Source organism: Fundulus heteroclitus, chromosome 16 (assembly GCF_011125445.2).
Source record: "Fundulus heteroclitus isolate FHET01 chromosome 16, MU-UCD_Fhet_4.1, whole genome shotgun sequence".
NCBI lineage: Eukaryota > Metazoa > Chordata > Actinopteri > Cyprinodontiformes > Fundulidae > Fundulus > Fundulus heteroclitus.
Genome location: NC_046376.1, coordinates 31,753,168 through 31,770,612, shown reverse-complemented (window position 1 = coordinate 31,770,612; position 17,445 = coordinate 31,753,168). Strand labels below are relative to the sequence as shown.

The window sequence follows — 17,445 nt, the reverse complement described above, 5'->3', positions numbered from 1 at the left end:
GTCATATAATTACCATATATAAAAATCATGAAAAAGTTGATTGTTTTCAGCAATTCCAGTTAAAACGTTAAACTTGTATATTATATTCATTCATTACTCACAGACTGGTATATTTCAATTGTCTATTTCTTTTCATTTTAATCATTATGACTGACAATTAATGAAAACCTCAAATTCGGTATCTCAGAAAGTTAGAATCTCACTTAATACCAATACAAAAAAAATAAAAATGATTTCCAGGAATGTTGGGCAGCTGAAAAGTATGAACATGAAAAGTATGACCATGAAAAGTATGAACATGAAAAGTATGAACATGTTGAGCACTCAACACTTAGCTGGGGCTCCTTTTCCCTGGATTACTGCAGCAATGCGGCGTGGCATGGAGTCCATCAGTCTGTGGCGCTGCTCAGGTTGCTCTGATAGAGGCCTTCAGCTCTTCTGCATTGTTAGGTCTGGTGTATCACATCTTCCTCTTCACAATGACCCATAGATATTTTCTATGTGGTTAAGGTCAGGCGAGTTTGCTGGCCAACTAAGAACAGGGACACCGTGGTCCTTAAACCAGGTACTGGTAGCTTTGGCTCTGTGTGCAGGTACCAAGTCCTGCTGGAAAATGAAATCTGCATCTCCATAAAGTTGGTCAGCAGCAGGGAGCATGAAGAGCTCTAAAACTTCCTGGTAGACGGCTGTGTTGACCTTTGACCTCAGAAAACACAGTGGACCAACAGCAGCAGATGACATGGCTCCCCAAACCATCACTGACTAGAAACTTTCCACTGGACCTCATGCAGCGTGGATTCTGTGCCTCTCCTCTCTTCCTCCAGACTCTGGGACCTTGATGTCCAAATCAGAGAACAGAACCGTGGAGCACTCAGCAGCTTCCAGTCCTTTTTGTCTTTAGTTTCTGACGCTGTCTCTGGTTCCAGAGTGGCTGGACACCAGGAATGCAGCAGCTGGAACCATGTCTTATACGTCTGACCGTGGTGGTTCTGAAGCTCTGACTCCAGCTGCAGTCCACTCTTTGTGACTCTCCCCACATTTCTGAACAGGTTCTGTTTCACAATCCTCTCCAGGGTGCGGTCATCCCTTCTGCTTGTTCACTTTTTCTACCCCATCTTCTCCTTCCCTTCTCTACTGATGTGCTTGGACACAGAGCTCAGTGAACAGCCAGCCTCTTTAGCAATGACCATTTTTGTCAGATATAATCAGCAAATTTTAAAGATATAAACACTTGAAATATACCAGTCTGTGTTTAAAGAATGACTATACATATATTTTTTATGTTATATATATAATATAAAGTTTCAATGGAATGGAATTACTGGAGGAAAAAAAATCAACTTATTCATCATTTTCTATTTATATGACCAGCACCTGCATATATACTCCCAACTAAACTGAGGAAAGTTGCCAAACAGGTTAAGTTGGCAAACAGTACAGGCAGGGTTAGATTTTCTACGGTATCAAAGGGTGATGGGGAAAAAAGAGTCTGTTTACCTTGATGACGTGTTTGAGGTTTACTGCCACAAACATCCAACTGTTTTGATGTAGCTATTATCCACACATTGAAAAGGCTTCCTCTCGTTCAGAACTCGGATCCACGCATGGAGTCACCGCTTCCAGGACAGAAATTACTCCTGAGTTCCAGTTTAAACTCGTTTACTTATTTTGTAACAACATATTCACCACTTTTGTATGTATTTTGTATCAGGTAAAAAGCATTAAAATGTGTACTTGTATTGAAATAACACTTTTTAGAGGAAACAATTAGATGTACAGTTGAAATCAGATATTTTCATACACTGTAATAATGGAAACAATGTAACCTTTTTTCTTACTGTTTGATTTTAAATTAGAAAGGTTTCCTGCTTTAGATATTCATCTTTATCTGTCAATATAACTTTATGCGTACCAAACCTGGGGCTCAGAGTCTTGCTCAGGGACCCAGAATGGCAGGCTGTGGGATTCGAACCAGGGAACTTGCCCCTTTTCTCAGGATGTAAGCGGCTTCCTCTCTGACCACTAGGCCTCTACTTACTCCTCAGATCAGTCAGGATTACCAAAAAGATCTATATTTGGGAGAATCTGTTTTGGTTATCCCGTCACAAATAGCATGCAGTGGTTTGCAGGAATTTTAGCCCGTTGCTCCTGACAGAACGGCTGTAACTGATTTGTAGTCCGCCTCGCTCACAACTCAGCTCAACTCTGCAACAGATCACCCTGACATGATCCTGCCAGCCCCATGCCGCCTGTACGCCATTTTGCCCAAACACTTACATTTTTGTTTCATCAGAGCCAAGCGCATGTTTGCAAGAATAATGATCTTGGCCTCAGAGCTTGCCAACGGGATCTGGCTTTTTATGTTGCATTTTAAACTGATGGCTCCTTCCACGCTTGCATCTTCACAAGGTCTTTTGTTCCGGGGTTTGCACATTTTACCCCAAAACACGTTCATGTCTGGAACCCAGAACCCACCTACTTCCTGAATGGTATGACCACTGGACATTCCCACGGTTTCTATACTTGTACCAGTGAACGTGACGCCTTCAGGCACCTGGAAATTTTAACCCCCGGCTTGTGGAGGCCCACAATTGACCCCTGACATCCCTACGATGTCGTAAACCACAACCACAGATGCTGTGGATTAAACTTTTGGACCTTACAAAGCTGTGACATCATCATCTGGACTTTCCCATATTGGCAAAGTAAGCCTACAGGATATAAACTTCTGAATTTGAAGAAACAAGATATTAATATTCGGGTATTTACCAAATCATTTTGATAATCCTATACTTGAAAATTATTTAATATGATACAATGAGGGGAAAAAGTGTGCGTCTATTCCTCCAGAGTATAAACATACAGTACAGTATTTGGTTGTAGAAGGGATCTGTCAGGTTTGACTCAGTGAAAATCAGCCGATGAGCCCTAAAAACCCGGACTTTGGCCCCATGTTGCTTTATTTGCAGCGTTATATTTTTACTTTTTAACCTCACAGTCTCCACCAAACTAGACAAATGAAATACTTAAAACTGAAAAGGTTAATTTCAATGAAAAAAAAAAGAGATAAACTCCTGAGTTTCATCTTTGTATTTTACATGTTGTGTGATAAGGCAGACGTGTCATGTAAATGTGGAATTTCAAAGGATGCCAGATGCACATCACCTGCAAGAGAAGAGCCAGGTCTTCAGATCGCTTCCTTTTTTCCCCATAATTTCCCTTTAGAAGGTAGACCTGGCACAGCACTCCTGCTTTTAGATGCATGTGTGAGTCAGCCATTAAAAATAAAACTCTTGCTGCCCCCAACTTTGTGTACTGCTCCATTTTTTTTTATTTTCACAGATCCCATGTCTGGCCCAATGCTTGTATATGAAGCTCTTTTTTCCTTTATTGGAGCCAGCGAAACAGCTACTGCTGCCTATTACCGTGCCCCCGGTTTTCATTTCCCTTGGAAAGTACCCCTGGCTCAGCAGTAGTCAAACTTTATTTATATAGCACCTCTCCGGGAACAAATCACAAGTGCATTACAAAAAAATACATGACAAAATCAAACAAAAGCAGGTCTAAAAAGATATGTTTAATTGTTCCTTTCTGTGAAGTGATTGAAGAACCTTTTACTTTAACAGTGTATGCTTGCCTTGCCACAGACAGTAAATCTGTCCTTGATGGAGCCACTGAGGGGGAAGAAATGTTGAAGGTACACCTGGTGTAGTTCCGTTTTCACCCGTCTCTTTTCCTTAAAGGACCTGCTTTATTTTGCTTTTTTCTGCTACCCTCTAAACATGTTTTTTAAAGCGGAGGTTTGTAGCAATCATGTGAAAGCCCTTCAGCTTCAACAGCTTGCAAGCCCAACATCCATGCAAGACAGACAGATTTTATGAAATGAGACCTCATGACGATTTTAATGGGTTTTTTATTATCTCAGCGCAGCCAGACTTCGTCACAAATGCACACAGTACCAGGAGAAGTTTATGTATAAGACAGAAGCCCACTGGGTCTTTAGAGGAAGAAAAAAAACAACTATATTTTAAATAAAAACTCACAGCTTAGTGGCTGATACAAAAAGGAAAAGTGCATTTATTTAGGCAGTGAAACAGAGAAAGAACAAGATGGATTTTATGGGAGTTTTCCTGAGAAGTTATTAAACGCACATGCCCTACACAGACGCTGCTCTTGTGACCCAATTTACCTGCTGCTCCATAATAAAACTAAATGCAGCATCAGTCAACTCATCGACGGGTCCTTCACCAGCTCCAGATTTCACTTGACATTTACCAGACATTGGTCACACTGCTTTAATAATAATAATCCTCCACACTGGTTTGTAAACAGTAACCTTTACTAGTTGGGTTCTAAAGGACTGTTAAGACATAAAACCACAATCTTTCCTGTTTTAATACAAAAAGACTTCCACAACTTACATTTCACTTCATTTCTGATAATGTGGGTTCCCGGAGCGGCTATCACATGAAATAACAGTCAGTATGTGACGTTCAGGATTACGGACATACTCTGCATCACCAGTTAATCCCATCCCTGAAAGTAATAGTGACTGCTGGATACGATCAGGTAGTTAGCGGTTGCTACGGACGCGTGGAGCTTCCTCTGCACGTCATCCTGTGGTAGAACAGCGGTACGCTAACAGCCACGGCACCTTCTACTCTGTCACAGCCTGTGTCCTGCACAGCTGTTAGGCCGCCTCGCTTCAGCTCGGCCTGAACAAGGCGACGTTCCCTGGGACGGGGCATCAGCTGCGTGCTCCCCGGAGAGCCTGCATGCGCTGGAGAGTCGGCCCCACGGCTCAGGTGGTTTGCTTTTCCGGGTGGCTCTTCAGTTTATGGAACTTCACACTGTCCAACTTCTCGAACCTCTTGTCGCAGAACTCACAGGTGAAGTTGTAAAGTGCCTCAGGAGTGTGTTTCTTCATGTGCCAGTTCAAGGACGCCCGCTGGCGGCACTGGTAGCCGCAGATTTCACATCTGACAGACCAAGTTGGAAGGAAATGGGGAGGGGGGGGAAAGCAAAAAAGAGAGGTCTTATGATTGTGTAGATATTGTGAAGAATGTCACATTATCCTCTGCAGTGATTTACAAAAGTATTTACCCCCAACCCCCCCAATCTTTTCTTTTGAAGTGCCGTCATGTTACAGCCACAAACTTCCACTTATTTAATTGGTTGTTTATACGAGAGATCAACACACAGTAAGGGATAATTGGAAAAGCAGGCTTGTTTTTTTTTTTTTGTTATTATTTATAAATTTTTTTATTTTCTTATTTTTATTCACTAAATACAACTTGACAAGTGTGGTGCATTGTTTAAGACCTGATGAGCCTACGCTTTGTAGAACCCCTCAACGATGATTTTGGCACATCATTTTTGTTCTTTCTTCTTTTCAAATTAGGTCAAGTCGGGTCAGATTGGATGGACAAAAAATAAATAAATAAAATAAAATAAAAAATAAAATAAAATAAATAAAATCGCTCAACTTTTTTTTTTTTTTTAAAGTTTACAAATTATCTTTGAATTTATGCGCGGACTTTGACTAGGCCACGCATAAATGCATATGTTCTGGTCTAAACCCTTCCATTGTAGCTCTAGTCACTATTGTTATCCTACTGGGAGGTGAAGCTTCACTTCTGTCTCAAGTCTTTGTTAAACAATTAAAGGCAAATATGAAAAGTGATTTTAGAATTCTATATTTTACAAACCAGACGTGGCTATGGTTGCATGCATACAAATCAAAACCATGTGAAGCCCCCCAACAGGGATCCTTCCAGGATCAGCCGGTGTTGAGCTCCATCCACCATCGTCTCTGACCTGTTTCAGTGCATCGGTTAAAGAATAACTTCCTCACAGGATGGTGCTGCCACCACCGTGTTTGGCAGTGGGGAGGCTATTTTCACATTATCTGTAGTGCTGATGTTTCTTCACACATACGGTTTTGCATGTAGGCTAAACAGTCCTGTTTTAGTCTCGTCTGATCGCCTCACTTTCTACATCTTTCTTGCGTACCCTACACGGAAAACTCCAACAGGGGCTTCTTTTGGCTTTTTGTGTGCAAACCTCTGAGGCCCATATAAAACAATGTTATTTATTACAAGATCTAAATATGCACCGCTGGACTATTTACTAAACTAATAGGATCTTAAGGCAGTTTGCTATCTGAACTTTATTAAGGGGTATCAGGGTAAAGAGGCTAAATACAAAAACATAACAGTCACTTTTTTGTTAAATGTTGTGAAGATCATGCATCAATTTTTTTTTTTATTTTTTTTTAAAGACCCACTGCTTTGTGCTGCTCTATCAGATACAATCTTAATTAATGACATTGTAGTCTGTGGTTTTAACATGAAAAAGAAACCGTGACAAAGCTCAAGTGGTGTGAATACCAGGACCTCTATCGGGAACACTTTGCATGAGTTTTCATCTAACCCCCCCCCCCCCCCCAACCCATTCTATTGGTTAATGTACAACACTTCCTTAATGTGAAACCTGTAAGTTCTTTGTCAAAACAAATAAGGACAAAAAAAAAAGGTGTCATCATTTTCCTGTCTGGTCCTTGGTAAGATGCATGCATAGTCACGTCTGAGCAAATGTACAACGGTGGCCATTGCTTTTGGTGATGGAAATTTTATTCAAATCATCAATTCATACCACCTGAAACAATGCCTGAGTCCAGCTATTTTTGGTCCGGTTTAAATGGAGGGAAGCAGACTGAGAAACGGAACGAGTTTCACAAGAAATAATTAAATAGCTATGATGTAAATCAGTAAAATCCTCTTTTGTAATTACGAGATGTAAATTTCCTCACTCCGGACAACTTTGAATTTGCCGTATGCCGTTCAATACTATTCAGCAGTAACAGCAGGCTGTGACTGCGTGTAACTCACTGGAGGGGGGTTTCTCCTGTGTGGGTCCGCCGGTGGACCTCCAGGTGATTCTTACGCTTGAATGATTTCCCACAGGTCTCACAGATGAAATCTCTGACCCCTGCAGAAATACCCACAAAAAAATATAAGTGCCGGTCCTCCAGGCGGCTGCTCATCACTTACGATTGATGTGTTGCGAGCCCACCTGAGTGGATGATCATGTGACGGTGCAGGTGGTTGGACAGGTAGAATTTCTTTCCACAGCCAGGGTGAGGACAGACCTTTGTCCTTCCTTTCCTGTGAACTAGATTCACGTGATTCTGCAGACAACAAGCGGTTGCTTTTAATCTTCTCGGGCAACACAAGGTAAAAGAAGGAGGAGAGAGAACGGGCCGTGGTGTCTGACCTGAAAACTGCTGATTGCTACATAAACCTGACTGCAGCCTTCGTAAGGACAGTGGAACATCTTGAGCATGCCGTCTGCCTCAATGACCGGTCCTCGCCGGTTTCTTTTTGACCTGACGCTGCAGGAACACAGACACCACAGCAGGAGGGAATGGCCTTTAGAGGAGCTGGACTACATTATCTGCCAACGCTACGGATGGTAGCCGCACGTCTGCCACATACCTGCTGAGACTCCGCTGCAGCTCTCTGTCGCTGCTCAACTCCAGGTTATCCACGGTGTTCGGCACCAGCTGCGTCTCACTCAAACCTGCAGACATACAGTGGAGTTAGAAAACGTTTCTCAGAGCCTGAATGTTCAGCTTCCTCTGGGCCTGTAGTTACATTAGTCAGGTCCAAGAGCGCTTAAATATTGTTTTTTTCCCCCCCTTTTTTAATGGCCGCACATTTAGGAACATGTTTTGAAAGCAGGTGTTATACTGACAATGGTTTCAAATGGTTGGATTTAGATATTCGTAAAGTAAAGAAAGTATACCACTTGGAGAGCTAATGAGTGTCGTCAGTAAAGAGACACCAATATTTGGCTCATTTTGGTCCCTCGTTTTGGTGGAGCCTTGACCTGGCTATAATGCTCCCAGAAGTTTTGCATTTTGTTTATGAAAAGGAGCCTGTTGAGGTGGTTTGGAGATTTGATCAGGATTCATCTAGGTCAGGGATTCCCAAAGTGTGGTGCCCCCTAGCAGGGGTGTGGAGATGAGAAATGTAATGGCGGTCTGACAGTGTTTTTTTCCTTACACCTCAAAGACGTGTAAATAAACATTTCTATTGTAAAAATTAAAATCAAAAACTGTTAATTTAGTAAATAAATAAAATGTATTGACACGAAAATCTATTTATTTAGAAGAAGTCTTCTACGCTTCATTTAAAGATGAAATATAGAGGAAGTTATCTTCTTCTACGCATTGTGCTGTATGTGCGCACCTAGCTTGTGGCCTCTACTTCATTAATTCTCGCAAATATGCTCAATTGGCTGAAATCGGGGAAGCTGTCATGCAGGTGAGACAACTAAGATCAAAGTTAGTGATGAAGGAGGAGAGGAACCAAGAGAGGCCAAGAACTTGCAAGAGGGATGTTATATCCCTTCTACCCTGGAGACACATTAGGATCCCCCACAAAGAGCTGGAGATTTGCTGAGGAGAGGAATGTCTGGTTTGCCTCCTGGATCCTTTACCTCCACAACCCCATGTTGGACTGGTGGAATACATTGCATTAATAAATGAATTATATAACTTCAACTAGTCTTCCTACCAGCGAGCAGTCATTGATTATTTATATCGGGTGAAGAGGAGACGTCACACCATGTGTGGGAGATTAGTAGCTATTAAACATGGTTTTATTAATTTAAAAGAAAGACTATTAAAAAGCTGATATTTCTCTTTATTGTCCTGACAGTTTCCTGTAAGCTTGAGTAAGTGATTGATTTCAAGCCGACTTTAGCATGCTACATTAGCGATTAGCATTGGCTAGCTTTTGTATCTGTACGCAGCTGGTTCTGTGTGTATGTGCAAGAGACTCTGACAATCTTTACTATAAACGGAAACATCCCAACAAGGAATCGGGGTGGATGAGGTCCATCCATACAGATAACCCCTCTGATCAATCTCTAGAGCTAATCACAAGCCTGAATCGACACAATTATCAAACTGCTCTGTGGTATGAAACACAGCAGAAGCAGCACAATGCACTGTTGTAAACAGAACAGAGACTACTGATGATCCCAAAGGGTCTCATCTCACAGATTTGTTGGACAGCACAATCCGATGCAGATAATAAGAGGCTCAGGATGGTTCCCAACAGGGATAATCTGCTCAGATCCATTTAGCCTTCCTGTTATCTGCTGAAAGTCTAATTCTCTCACAGCCTAAATAAGCTGCAGACATGCTTCGACGCATCAATAAAATAGCTTTAAACAGCTTCTCACATCTCTGAGCTTCCTCTCATTTCCTTTTATAACCCCTCAGTGATACTAAAAACAGTCAACTTTGAGCCTTCTTTGCTGACTAACGTCATTCACATTGTGTGTTATTGTGACAGAAGAGTGCTTTGGTAAGATGCATTCACTAATCAGAAATCAATCAATTGGTTGGTTTTGAAACATTGGATATTACTAAAATCTTTCTAACAACTTTATGGAATTGATGATGAGACTAATTTTGGAATCCTGTCCTACAAATAATGACCCTAATCAGCCTGGATCCTAAACCTACTGAACGACAGTGAAAACATTTGTTGAAGTATATAAAATATTCAGAAACAAGAACCAAAAGCAAAGACTGACATCTGGTAAATATAGAAAACAAAACAGGACAAGTTTTTATTAACTTAAAGGTATTTCAGAGATGGCTGGTAAAAGGTACCAGAAATATCTGTGTGTTTATGTCTAGTATATTTTAATTACTTGCTTAGCTGGGATAAGTCAGTGTGCTCAGAAATAATTAGCCCACCTGCAATTCAGGGTTGTATATAAAAACAACACAGTTTATGAGCATCCCATAATCATTTACATAATTTGCATTGGAGATCCTTGGAGACTTCTCAGCATTCAGGGTCTATTTCTGCACCATAAACCACCCGCTGCCTTTCTGTAACGACTCTGGCTGGTTACTAATCTCTACACATTCCCAAAGGAGAATGTCCATTGCTCCCGGAAACACTGTGGGGAAAATTCACACTGATAATTTTTAACCCAAAACTGCATAATGCCGGTTTCATGCAAAATTAAGTTTACTAGAACAAAAAGTCTGCACATCATTTCCTTGACCAAAACTGCGTGATGCAGTTTTATTCTCGTCAGAGGTCAGGGGGCTTTCCCTGCTGCGCTCCACTGATCTCAATACGCTGCTCGGAAGGACAGCCAGCTCTCAGCCTATTGGTTTTAGATGGACTTCGGGAATCTCCAAGATCCCAGAGGTAAAACAAAAGCACGGAGACCATTACCGGACGGTGCCCAAAGGCTGACTTGTTATTGCACCTTTTAAAGTACAGTAGACGACAAAAACCCTCAGCTTGATCCATCCTTCAATCAATTTGCAACTTACCTACAGAGTTGTAAGTTAGCTTAAAGCGAAGTTTTTCCTTTTCACATTGAACTCATTCAGTTAGAGAATATATAAAATTGAACTGCAATAGGTTGGTCAGTATTCCTGTTAATTTACCCCCACACTCCCCCTCTTAACCCCTGTTCTGAGGTGCGCCTGAAAGCATCTAGTTTTGGTGCGGTCTATTCAAACCACAGTCACGTGCTCACACTAGGTGTCCTTCAAAGCCATATCAGGTGATGTTTACTGCTCACGCACCGAAAAGGAGCGAACCCACTCTGAGTGACAGCAAGGCTTACTGAGACTACGGGAAAAGTGGTTGCTCTCCATTTTGCGCCTTTAACCCCTGCAGCCGTCAGTGAGGTAATCCGGTATCCATCTGCAGGACGTCCCAGTGGAAAACAGCTTGTTAAAATCCAAGCATTTTCAAGCATTCGAGCACCTGTACGAACCTTTTAAAAGGATTGTCCAACCTCTGACAGTCAGCATATTCTTCGGTTTGAATGCATAAAATGGAGCAGAGTGATGTGTTACAGCTAACGATAGCATCAGCAGGCAAATGTTAGAATTATGGGATTCTGGTGTTTATGTCTCTAAGGGCAGATAAATAAGGGTTTCTCCCTTTCTGAGGGAAAACATTTGCTACCTGTCAGGGAATCTTCCTCTGGTGCTGCAGGTACTTTGAAGTCAGGTGTACACAGCTGGTTGAAGGGGACGCCGCCAATGACAGTGCAGGTCACTTCCTCCATGTTTCCACTGGCCATGTTGAGCTGGACTCCTTCTGAGGCCAAGGCCTCATAGCCAGGACCGGTGATGATAATCAACTGGGAATGAAAGAAAGAAGCAGAAGCAGGCATTAGAGCATTGGTTTTTAATTCCACTCCTAGGGACATGTCCTACATGTTTTCAATGTGTCTCTGCTCCTTCACACCAGAGTCAAATGATTGCATTCCGGTAAACGGTAAAGTTCGCTTTCAATCTATAGCGAATATTTTTGATGTTGGAAACTTTAAATCAAGGAAAAACAGGGATGGGCAAGGAAGGACACGGAGAACAGCAAAAGGAAGGAAGGACCCAAAACAGGAAAGAAGGGGGGAAACAGAGTTGGAAGGAAGGCAGGCAGGGATGGAGGAGGGGCAGAGCGTGGACGCACTGTGCGTCGAGCTAATAGCTAGCACATTAGCCATTAGGTTTTCTCCCAGACGGAAACTTTAACGACCGTTTTATATAAACCTTTTATGTAAATAAACAACACTTAAGGCTCCCACATACTCCGCCATATTGTGCGCTGCGCGGACTCCACGCTGACTCTCCTCAGACGTTTTACCATTAATAGTTGAGCGTACTGTTGCCTACATTTCTTGTGGCAAATTCTTACAATTCCCAGACTTTCTGCCAGCGGGACAAAGCGGCGGGATGGACGGTAAAATGTGTGATCAGCTAGCTGAGCACCTAGAGCTGTTTCTTCTCCATCAGGCTCCCACCTGTCAGTGAGAACAGAGAGGGACTGTAATGCCGCGTGTCCTGGAGAACGCTTGCTTGGAGCAGCTGGGTGTATCAAGCTCAGCGTCACATATAAAACAGTTTGACGTGAAGGCTTCTTTCCGCCGAGCAGTTTATAGTGTGACACCGTGTACGCGGTCGTAAAGATCGAGCTCTGCACGTACCTGCATGAGTGGACCCCGAGCATACTCAAGGCAGACTTTGGCTACGTTCACACTGCAGGTCTTAATGCTCATTTCCAAATATATGCGACTTGTATGTGATCTCCTGTGTGAACTGAATGCGTTCAAGTGTCCCGCATGCGCACTTGAGGCCGCGATGACGTCACACATAGCAAGCGTCCTCACTTTTTGCGGAAGTAAACATGGATTATAATGCTGCCGTGCATTTCGCAATCTTTAATTTCTTTTCTAACCGGAGCTTTCCGTCCATTGACTGCTCTCCTCATTGTAGTCTGCTATAGGTGTCGTCTTTCTTCCCGCTTCTGCATAGCAGGACGCAGATTAGTGACGTTTGTCGAGTATCGTGACGTACATGTCGGATAAATGCGACCCGGCCGTACAGACACAGGTCACATTTGAAAAGATCAGATACGTATCGGATTCAGGAACACATATCCAAGCGGCCTGGGTCGCATTTGAAAAAGTCCGATCTGTGTTGGTCAGACTGTCATAAAAAGATCAGATACAGGTCGCATATGGGCAAAAAAATAAATTATCGGAATTGGGTCACTTCAGGCTGCAGTGTGAACGTAGCCTTTGTCCGCGCAAGTATGTGGGGACCTTTAGCCTGGGGGCAGTAAACCGGGTGTATAATACACTGGGGGAAACCCTGAGTAAAATTATATTTCTGTTTGGCTCACTCTGTTCATGTGGTCCTTCATTTTAATGTCACCGCTCTTTATTTTTTCCTGGACTTCCTCTGGGAAAAAAAAAACTTCTTGTTTCTCCTCTCTCCTCGACCAATCACTGAAAAGCAGTGTGTTCGCATAAAAAACTCCGCTTGATTCCGACTGGTTTGACGTTGCTCCTGAGCAGAGCCAGAGAAACCTGGGTTGGCCCTGAAGAAGAAAAAAACAAAACTGTTGCTGAAATGCTCGCAAAGCAGGCAGAGCCGAGCAGAGCCCGGCCAAACAGAGCCGGTGGAAAAGAGGCTCACACTGCAAAAAGTGCACTAAAAGTGAGTAAAATGATCTTGAAATGAGTGAATTTGTCCTTGATTTGAGCAGCAAGTTTAAATGGTCTGCCAATGGAATAAGATTTTTGCACTTAAGACAGGAACAACTCATCTCCATCATCTTATTTTAAGTGCATTATATCTAATTATCTTATTTTAGGGGTCAAAATATTCCTTACATTGGCAGATTTTCTTATTTACCTGCTCAAATCAAGGACAAATATAGTCATTTCAAGAAAAATTTACTGGAAAGGAGGATGGAGCGGAGTAGGGCAGCACGATGGTGGAAAGCATGTGATGTGGGATAACGTTGGTAAAAGTTGCTTTATCTATATGACTTGTGAAATTTAAATAACTAAAAGGTGTTTCTGTTTTCCAGCTTTGGGCTGATAGTAAAGATTGACCCCAGATAAATACATATACAGTATTTCCATCTCTAAAAGTTGCTTTGGGCCAAGGTCTGTAATTAAACAAGGAAGTGATCGTTGAATGGCGTGACCATCTGACCAAGACTTTACCTTAAAAACATTTTATGCTGCAATAAACAACCAAATGTGTCACAGGACGTATCACAAGCATAGCGGGCCTGAATGTAAACACAATAAGCAAACACCCAGACAGTTCTAGTGGCACGGTAAGCCCAGTCACTTTGTCATATATAGCGCGGCCCTACCTGGGAGCCTTCCAAAGCCGTGCGCTGGTTGGGGATCTGGCAGCCCGTCACCACTGTCTGCAGAGGCTGGGGCTCGAACGGCTCAGCCGGCTCCTGGACCTGCGCCGCTGGTGGGGCGCCCCGCTCCTGCTGAGCGCTCAGAGGGACGGGACCGTTCAAGCTTTGGGAGTCCTGGTTGCCCGTGTCCAGATCCTCGGGTAACGATGCTGCTGTGGCGTCATACTCACAACCAGGCCCAAAAGTCAGTTCTTCTTTCCTGAGCTTCTCCCTCGCTCCTTCTTCATCTGTACTTGGAGCCACATCCTCAAGGGCCGCTGCCTCCTCCTCCTCCTCCTCCTCCTCCTCAGCAGAGGCAGAGTGCAAAGATGCGGTGTCCCAGGCAGCCTGTCCCATCAGTGTGGTGTCCTGAGATGAAGCCTCCGTCCTCGGCTGGTGATTTTGGTCTCCGTCTTCTTCAGTCTGGTTCATACTGCCAATTACTTCACCTACACATGACATACATCCATAAAAACACACGTTAGAAGAATAATCACAGCAAAGCAGGTCAGGACCCAGCACCACGGTTACAACGACGCACCTTTGCACTTTTTGGGACCTTCTTTCCTCCTCTGCCTGCTGGCCCCTGTGCCTTTGGCCGCCAGCGGGTCCGTCCTGTGCGCAGCCTCTCCATCGCTGTCCCCGTTGCCTCTCTCCTCGTGCTCCGAGTCGCTGGCCTCCTTCGGTGGCGAGTAAAGGTACTGCACAAAGGAGTGGTCCGAGAGGCACTTCCAGACGGCCGCAGTGGAGCGGTCGGGCCTGGGCTCCAGAGCTCGGAGCTGGGGCTCGTGGGGGCAGGAGGCCGAGTGCTCCCGGTACCAGCTCACCAGGCTCTGGAGGCTGGACACGCGCTGCTTCCTCCCTGATGAACAGCAGAAAGAGGCAAGGCGCCGATTTGTTCCCCAACGAGACGGCCACAGTCAGCGCCTTCTAGAGCATTTACATAATCCTTAAGCTGCTCCACACTAGCTCACGACACAACCACAAGCTTAAATGTTTGATGTTTGGGTAGACCAACACACTGCAGTGCATGCTGACGGAGCGTGGGAGGAGAATCAAGAATCTTTATTGGCATGACGATACCATAATGACATGTTGGTGGGATGCCGACTCTGAATTTACACGTAACACACTAACAACGCTTCCTGAGAAGTGCCGGTAGACCTCAGCATCTGACGGCTTTAAATGTTCAAGTCAAGAAAGGCAGACAGCAGTCCCTTTACGGAACGCTGTGAATTACTGTGCGACTGCATGAATGTATTAATCCAGGCAAACAGTCCCTGAGAACTTAAAAGCGTGCAAATAAATGTTAGCAAACGTGTAAATCTGCAAGGTAAAGAAGTCTGTAAGCTGCCTGGAGGTCCAAAGAAACACTCCCTGAGAAACTGCGAGCGTGCAAATAGACGTTAGCATGTGTGAGACTGTGTCAACAATTCTCAGTCGCATGAAGAACCTGTGGAACCAGCGGCATGTTTGGAGACATGAAGCAGACTGTGAACTCTGGGCTGGTGATTCTCAGAAAGGGGCGGTGAGTAAAAAGTCCGGTCCGTTTCAGCGTCCTGAGAAAAGGAGAGCCGTTGTTGGGCCTTCTTCACCAGGCGGGAGGTGTTCACAGTCCAGGAGAGGTCGGAGGAGATGTGAAGGCCCAGGAACATGCTGAGCACAACACTGGCGCCCTGTGGTGCTCCAGCGTTGAGGATCAGTGGGACAGATGTGACTTTCCCCTTCCTCACCACCGGGGGGCTGTTGGTGAGGAGGTCACCGATGCAGGAACTGAGCGGTGGAGATAATCCCAGGCTGTGGAGCTACAGAGCCAGAATATCTGAGAGCACAGTGTTCAATGCCGAGTAGGGCTGGACAATAATTCAATAACGATGTGTATCGATGTCAGCAAAAAAAAAGGGTAAATAAAAGTTTTAAAAGAATAACAGTTTTCCCTTCTTATGCATTCTAGCCATGTAGGTTAATATTACATCCCCCCAACCAATCACAACGCAGAACCAGGAATGCTCCGTTCCCAAGCTCCGCCCCATTCAAAGTTTAGAGAGCACAGGTTCTTTCTTCTTTTTTAAAATTTTTTGGTAAAACGTTGGTTGAATAATGGGTTGAGTTTGAATTCATTGTTTGTGTGTTCTGTATCTTAAAACAGGTCGCTAAGCAACAGCATAAAATCAGGGCTGCACCTGAAATATACGTCTTGAATTTGTTGATAACTATCGATATCGATCAATATGATTTCTATTTTATCGATGTGCTTTTTCTCCCTTTCGTCCAGCCCCAATGCTGAGCTGATGTCCACAAAGAGCACCCTAGCATAGGTGCTGGGATGCTGCAGACGAGTCAGCATCCTCTGTGGAGCGATTGTCCCTGGAGGCGAACTGGAGGCTGTCCAGGCCAGCAGGGACGGATCCTTCATGAACTTCAGGAGGGTCCTCCCAGTGCACTTCACGACGACAGGGCTCAGAGCGACAGGACGGTAGTCGTTGAGGCAGGTGATGGTTGCTTGGTAATGACACAGGCACAATGATGGAGTTCAGGGGTGAACCTCTGACCCAGCCTCAGGTCCTTCGCAGCCTCTTCAAAGATTTCACCGTCTGTAGCTCCAACTTTAAGCAGCTTCCACGCTCCTGATGAAGATAAGGCTCTCCATAGCATCACGCTGCCACCGCCATCTTTCACCGTGGATAAATGCACCTTTACTTTTATGCTACCCATAGCAGTTGGCGTTTAGACCACAAAATTCAGCGTCGGTCCGATCAGAGCGCCTCTTTCCATGCTTGCCGGGGCCCCCTTCGTGGCTTTTGGCCAACTTGTTTTTTTTTTTTTTTGTTTGTTTTTAAAGAAGAAAAGAAATGTGACCCCACATCCATCCAACTAAGGCTTGTGGTTGCAAGATGACACAAAGTGGAAAGGATCAGGGTTGATGTGACAGCGCATTCTTTTCACGTTGAATAATGGCGAGCAGACAAGTTAGAAGCAGGTTTATCCATGTTTATGATGCAGTGAAACTCAAGCACCGTGGCCTGAGCTGTTTAAATTCATATGAGGAGCAGGAACCTCTAAACATGAGGGGCACTGCAGACACAGACATGACCTGCAACCCTAAACCAGTCCGGTGAACCTCAGTGGAACATATTGCCAAACAGATAAAGACAACGCACCTCCTTTCCGTTTCCCAGGTCCCTCTGCTGCAGTTTTCTTCCTGAAAGACAACAATCGCATCACTTTCACTGTGGATTTACACGCGATCGGCTGTTATTGCGCACCTAGTATCTACCGTGGGTCGCCCTCCTACCCGCAGGATTCCTGCCGGTACTTGTCTCCGTACGTGGAGTTGAGCAGGATGAGGTACTCGGCCAGCCCGGCATCGCTCAGGCTGGTCCTCCGGCGGAGCTCGCTCCACAGCTTGTGCGACTCTCCGAGGTACACCCGCCTCACGTCGTACTTCTTCCGGGATTCCAGCCGCCTCTGAGCTCGGTCCGAGTCCGTGAGCCTCGGCCGGCCCCGACACCGCCTCGGAGCTCCCCGCTCCCCGGTTCGGTCGGCCTCAGAAGGGCAGCCAGCCTGACAGTACGCCATATTGGTATTAACGCCAACAGCTGATCGTTGCGATAAGCGGAAGTTGCGTCAAGCCTCACCGGAAGCGCTGCGTTGCTGCTTTACGTTTGCCAAGTGAATATTAGCACAG

The 17,445-nt window shown here is 44.5% G+C and overlaps 1 protein-coding gene across 2 annotated transcripts; it reads right to left on the bottom strand.

Moving 5' to 3' along the window:
- Positions 1–3,896: 3,896 nt before the first annotated feature.
- On the bottom strand, positions 3,897–17,411 carry znf653 (zinc finger protein 653). Of its 2 annotated transcripts, XM_036148473.1 has the most exons (11): positions 17,053–17,411; positions 16,919–16,959; positions 14,299–14,619; positions 13,722–14,206; positions 12,735–12,932; positions 11,016–11,193; positions 7,497–7,581; positions 7,276–7,393; positions 7,075–7,189; positions 6,891–6,990; positions 3,897–4,979 (listed from the first exon to the last, which is right to left on the bottom strand). In XM_036148473.1, exons 1-11 carry the CDS (start codon positions 17,334–17,336, stop codon positions 4,802–4,804), a joined length of 2,103 nt encoding a protein of 700 aa, XP_036004366.1. In that variant the 5' UTR covers positions 17,337–17,411; the 3' UTR covers positions 3,897–4,801. The 2 variants fall into 2 exon arrangements, with proteins under 2 accessions (XP_036004366.1, XP_021174863.2); XM_021319188.2 differs by lacking the exon at positions 12,735–12,932 and having other exon boundaries at positions 17,053–17,406.
- Between the last annotated feature and the right edge of the window lie 34 nt (positions 17,412–17,445).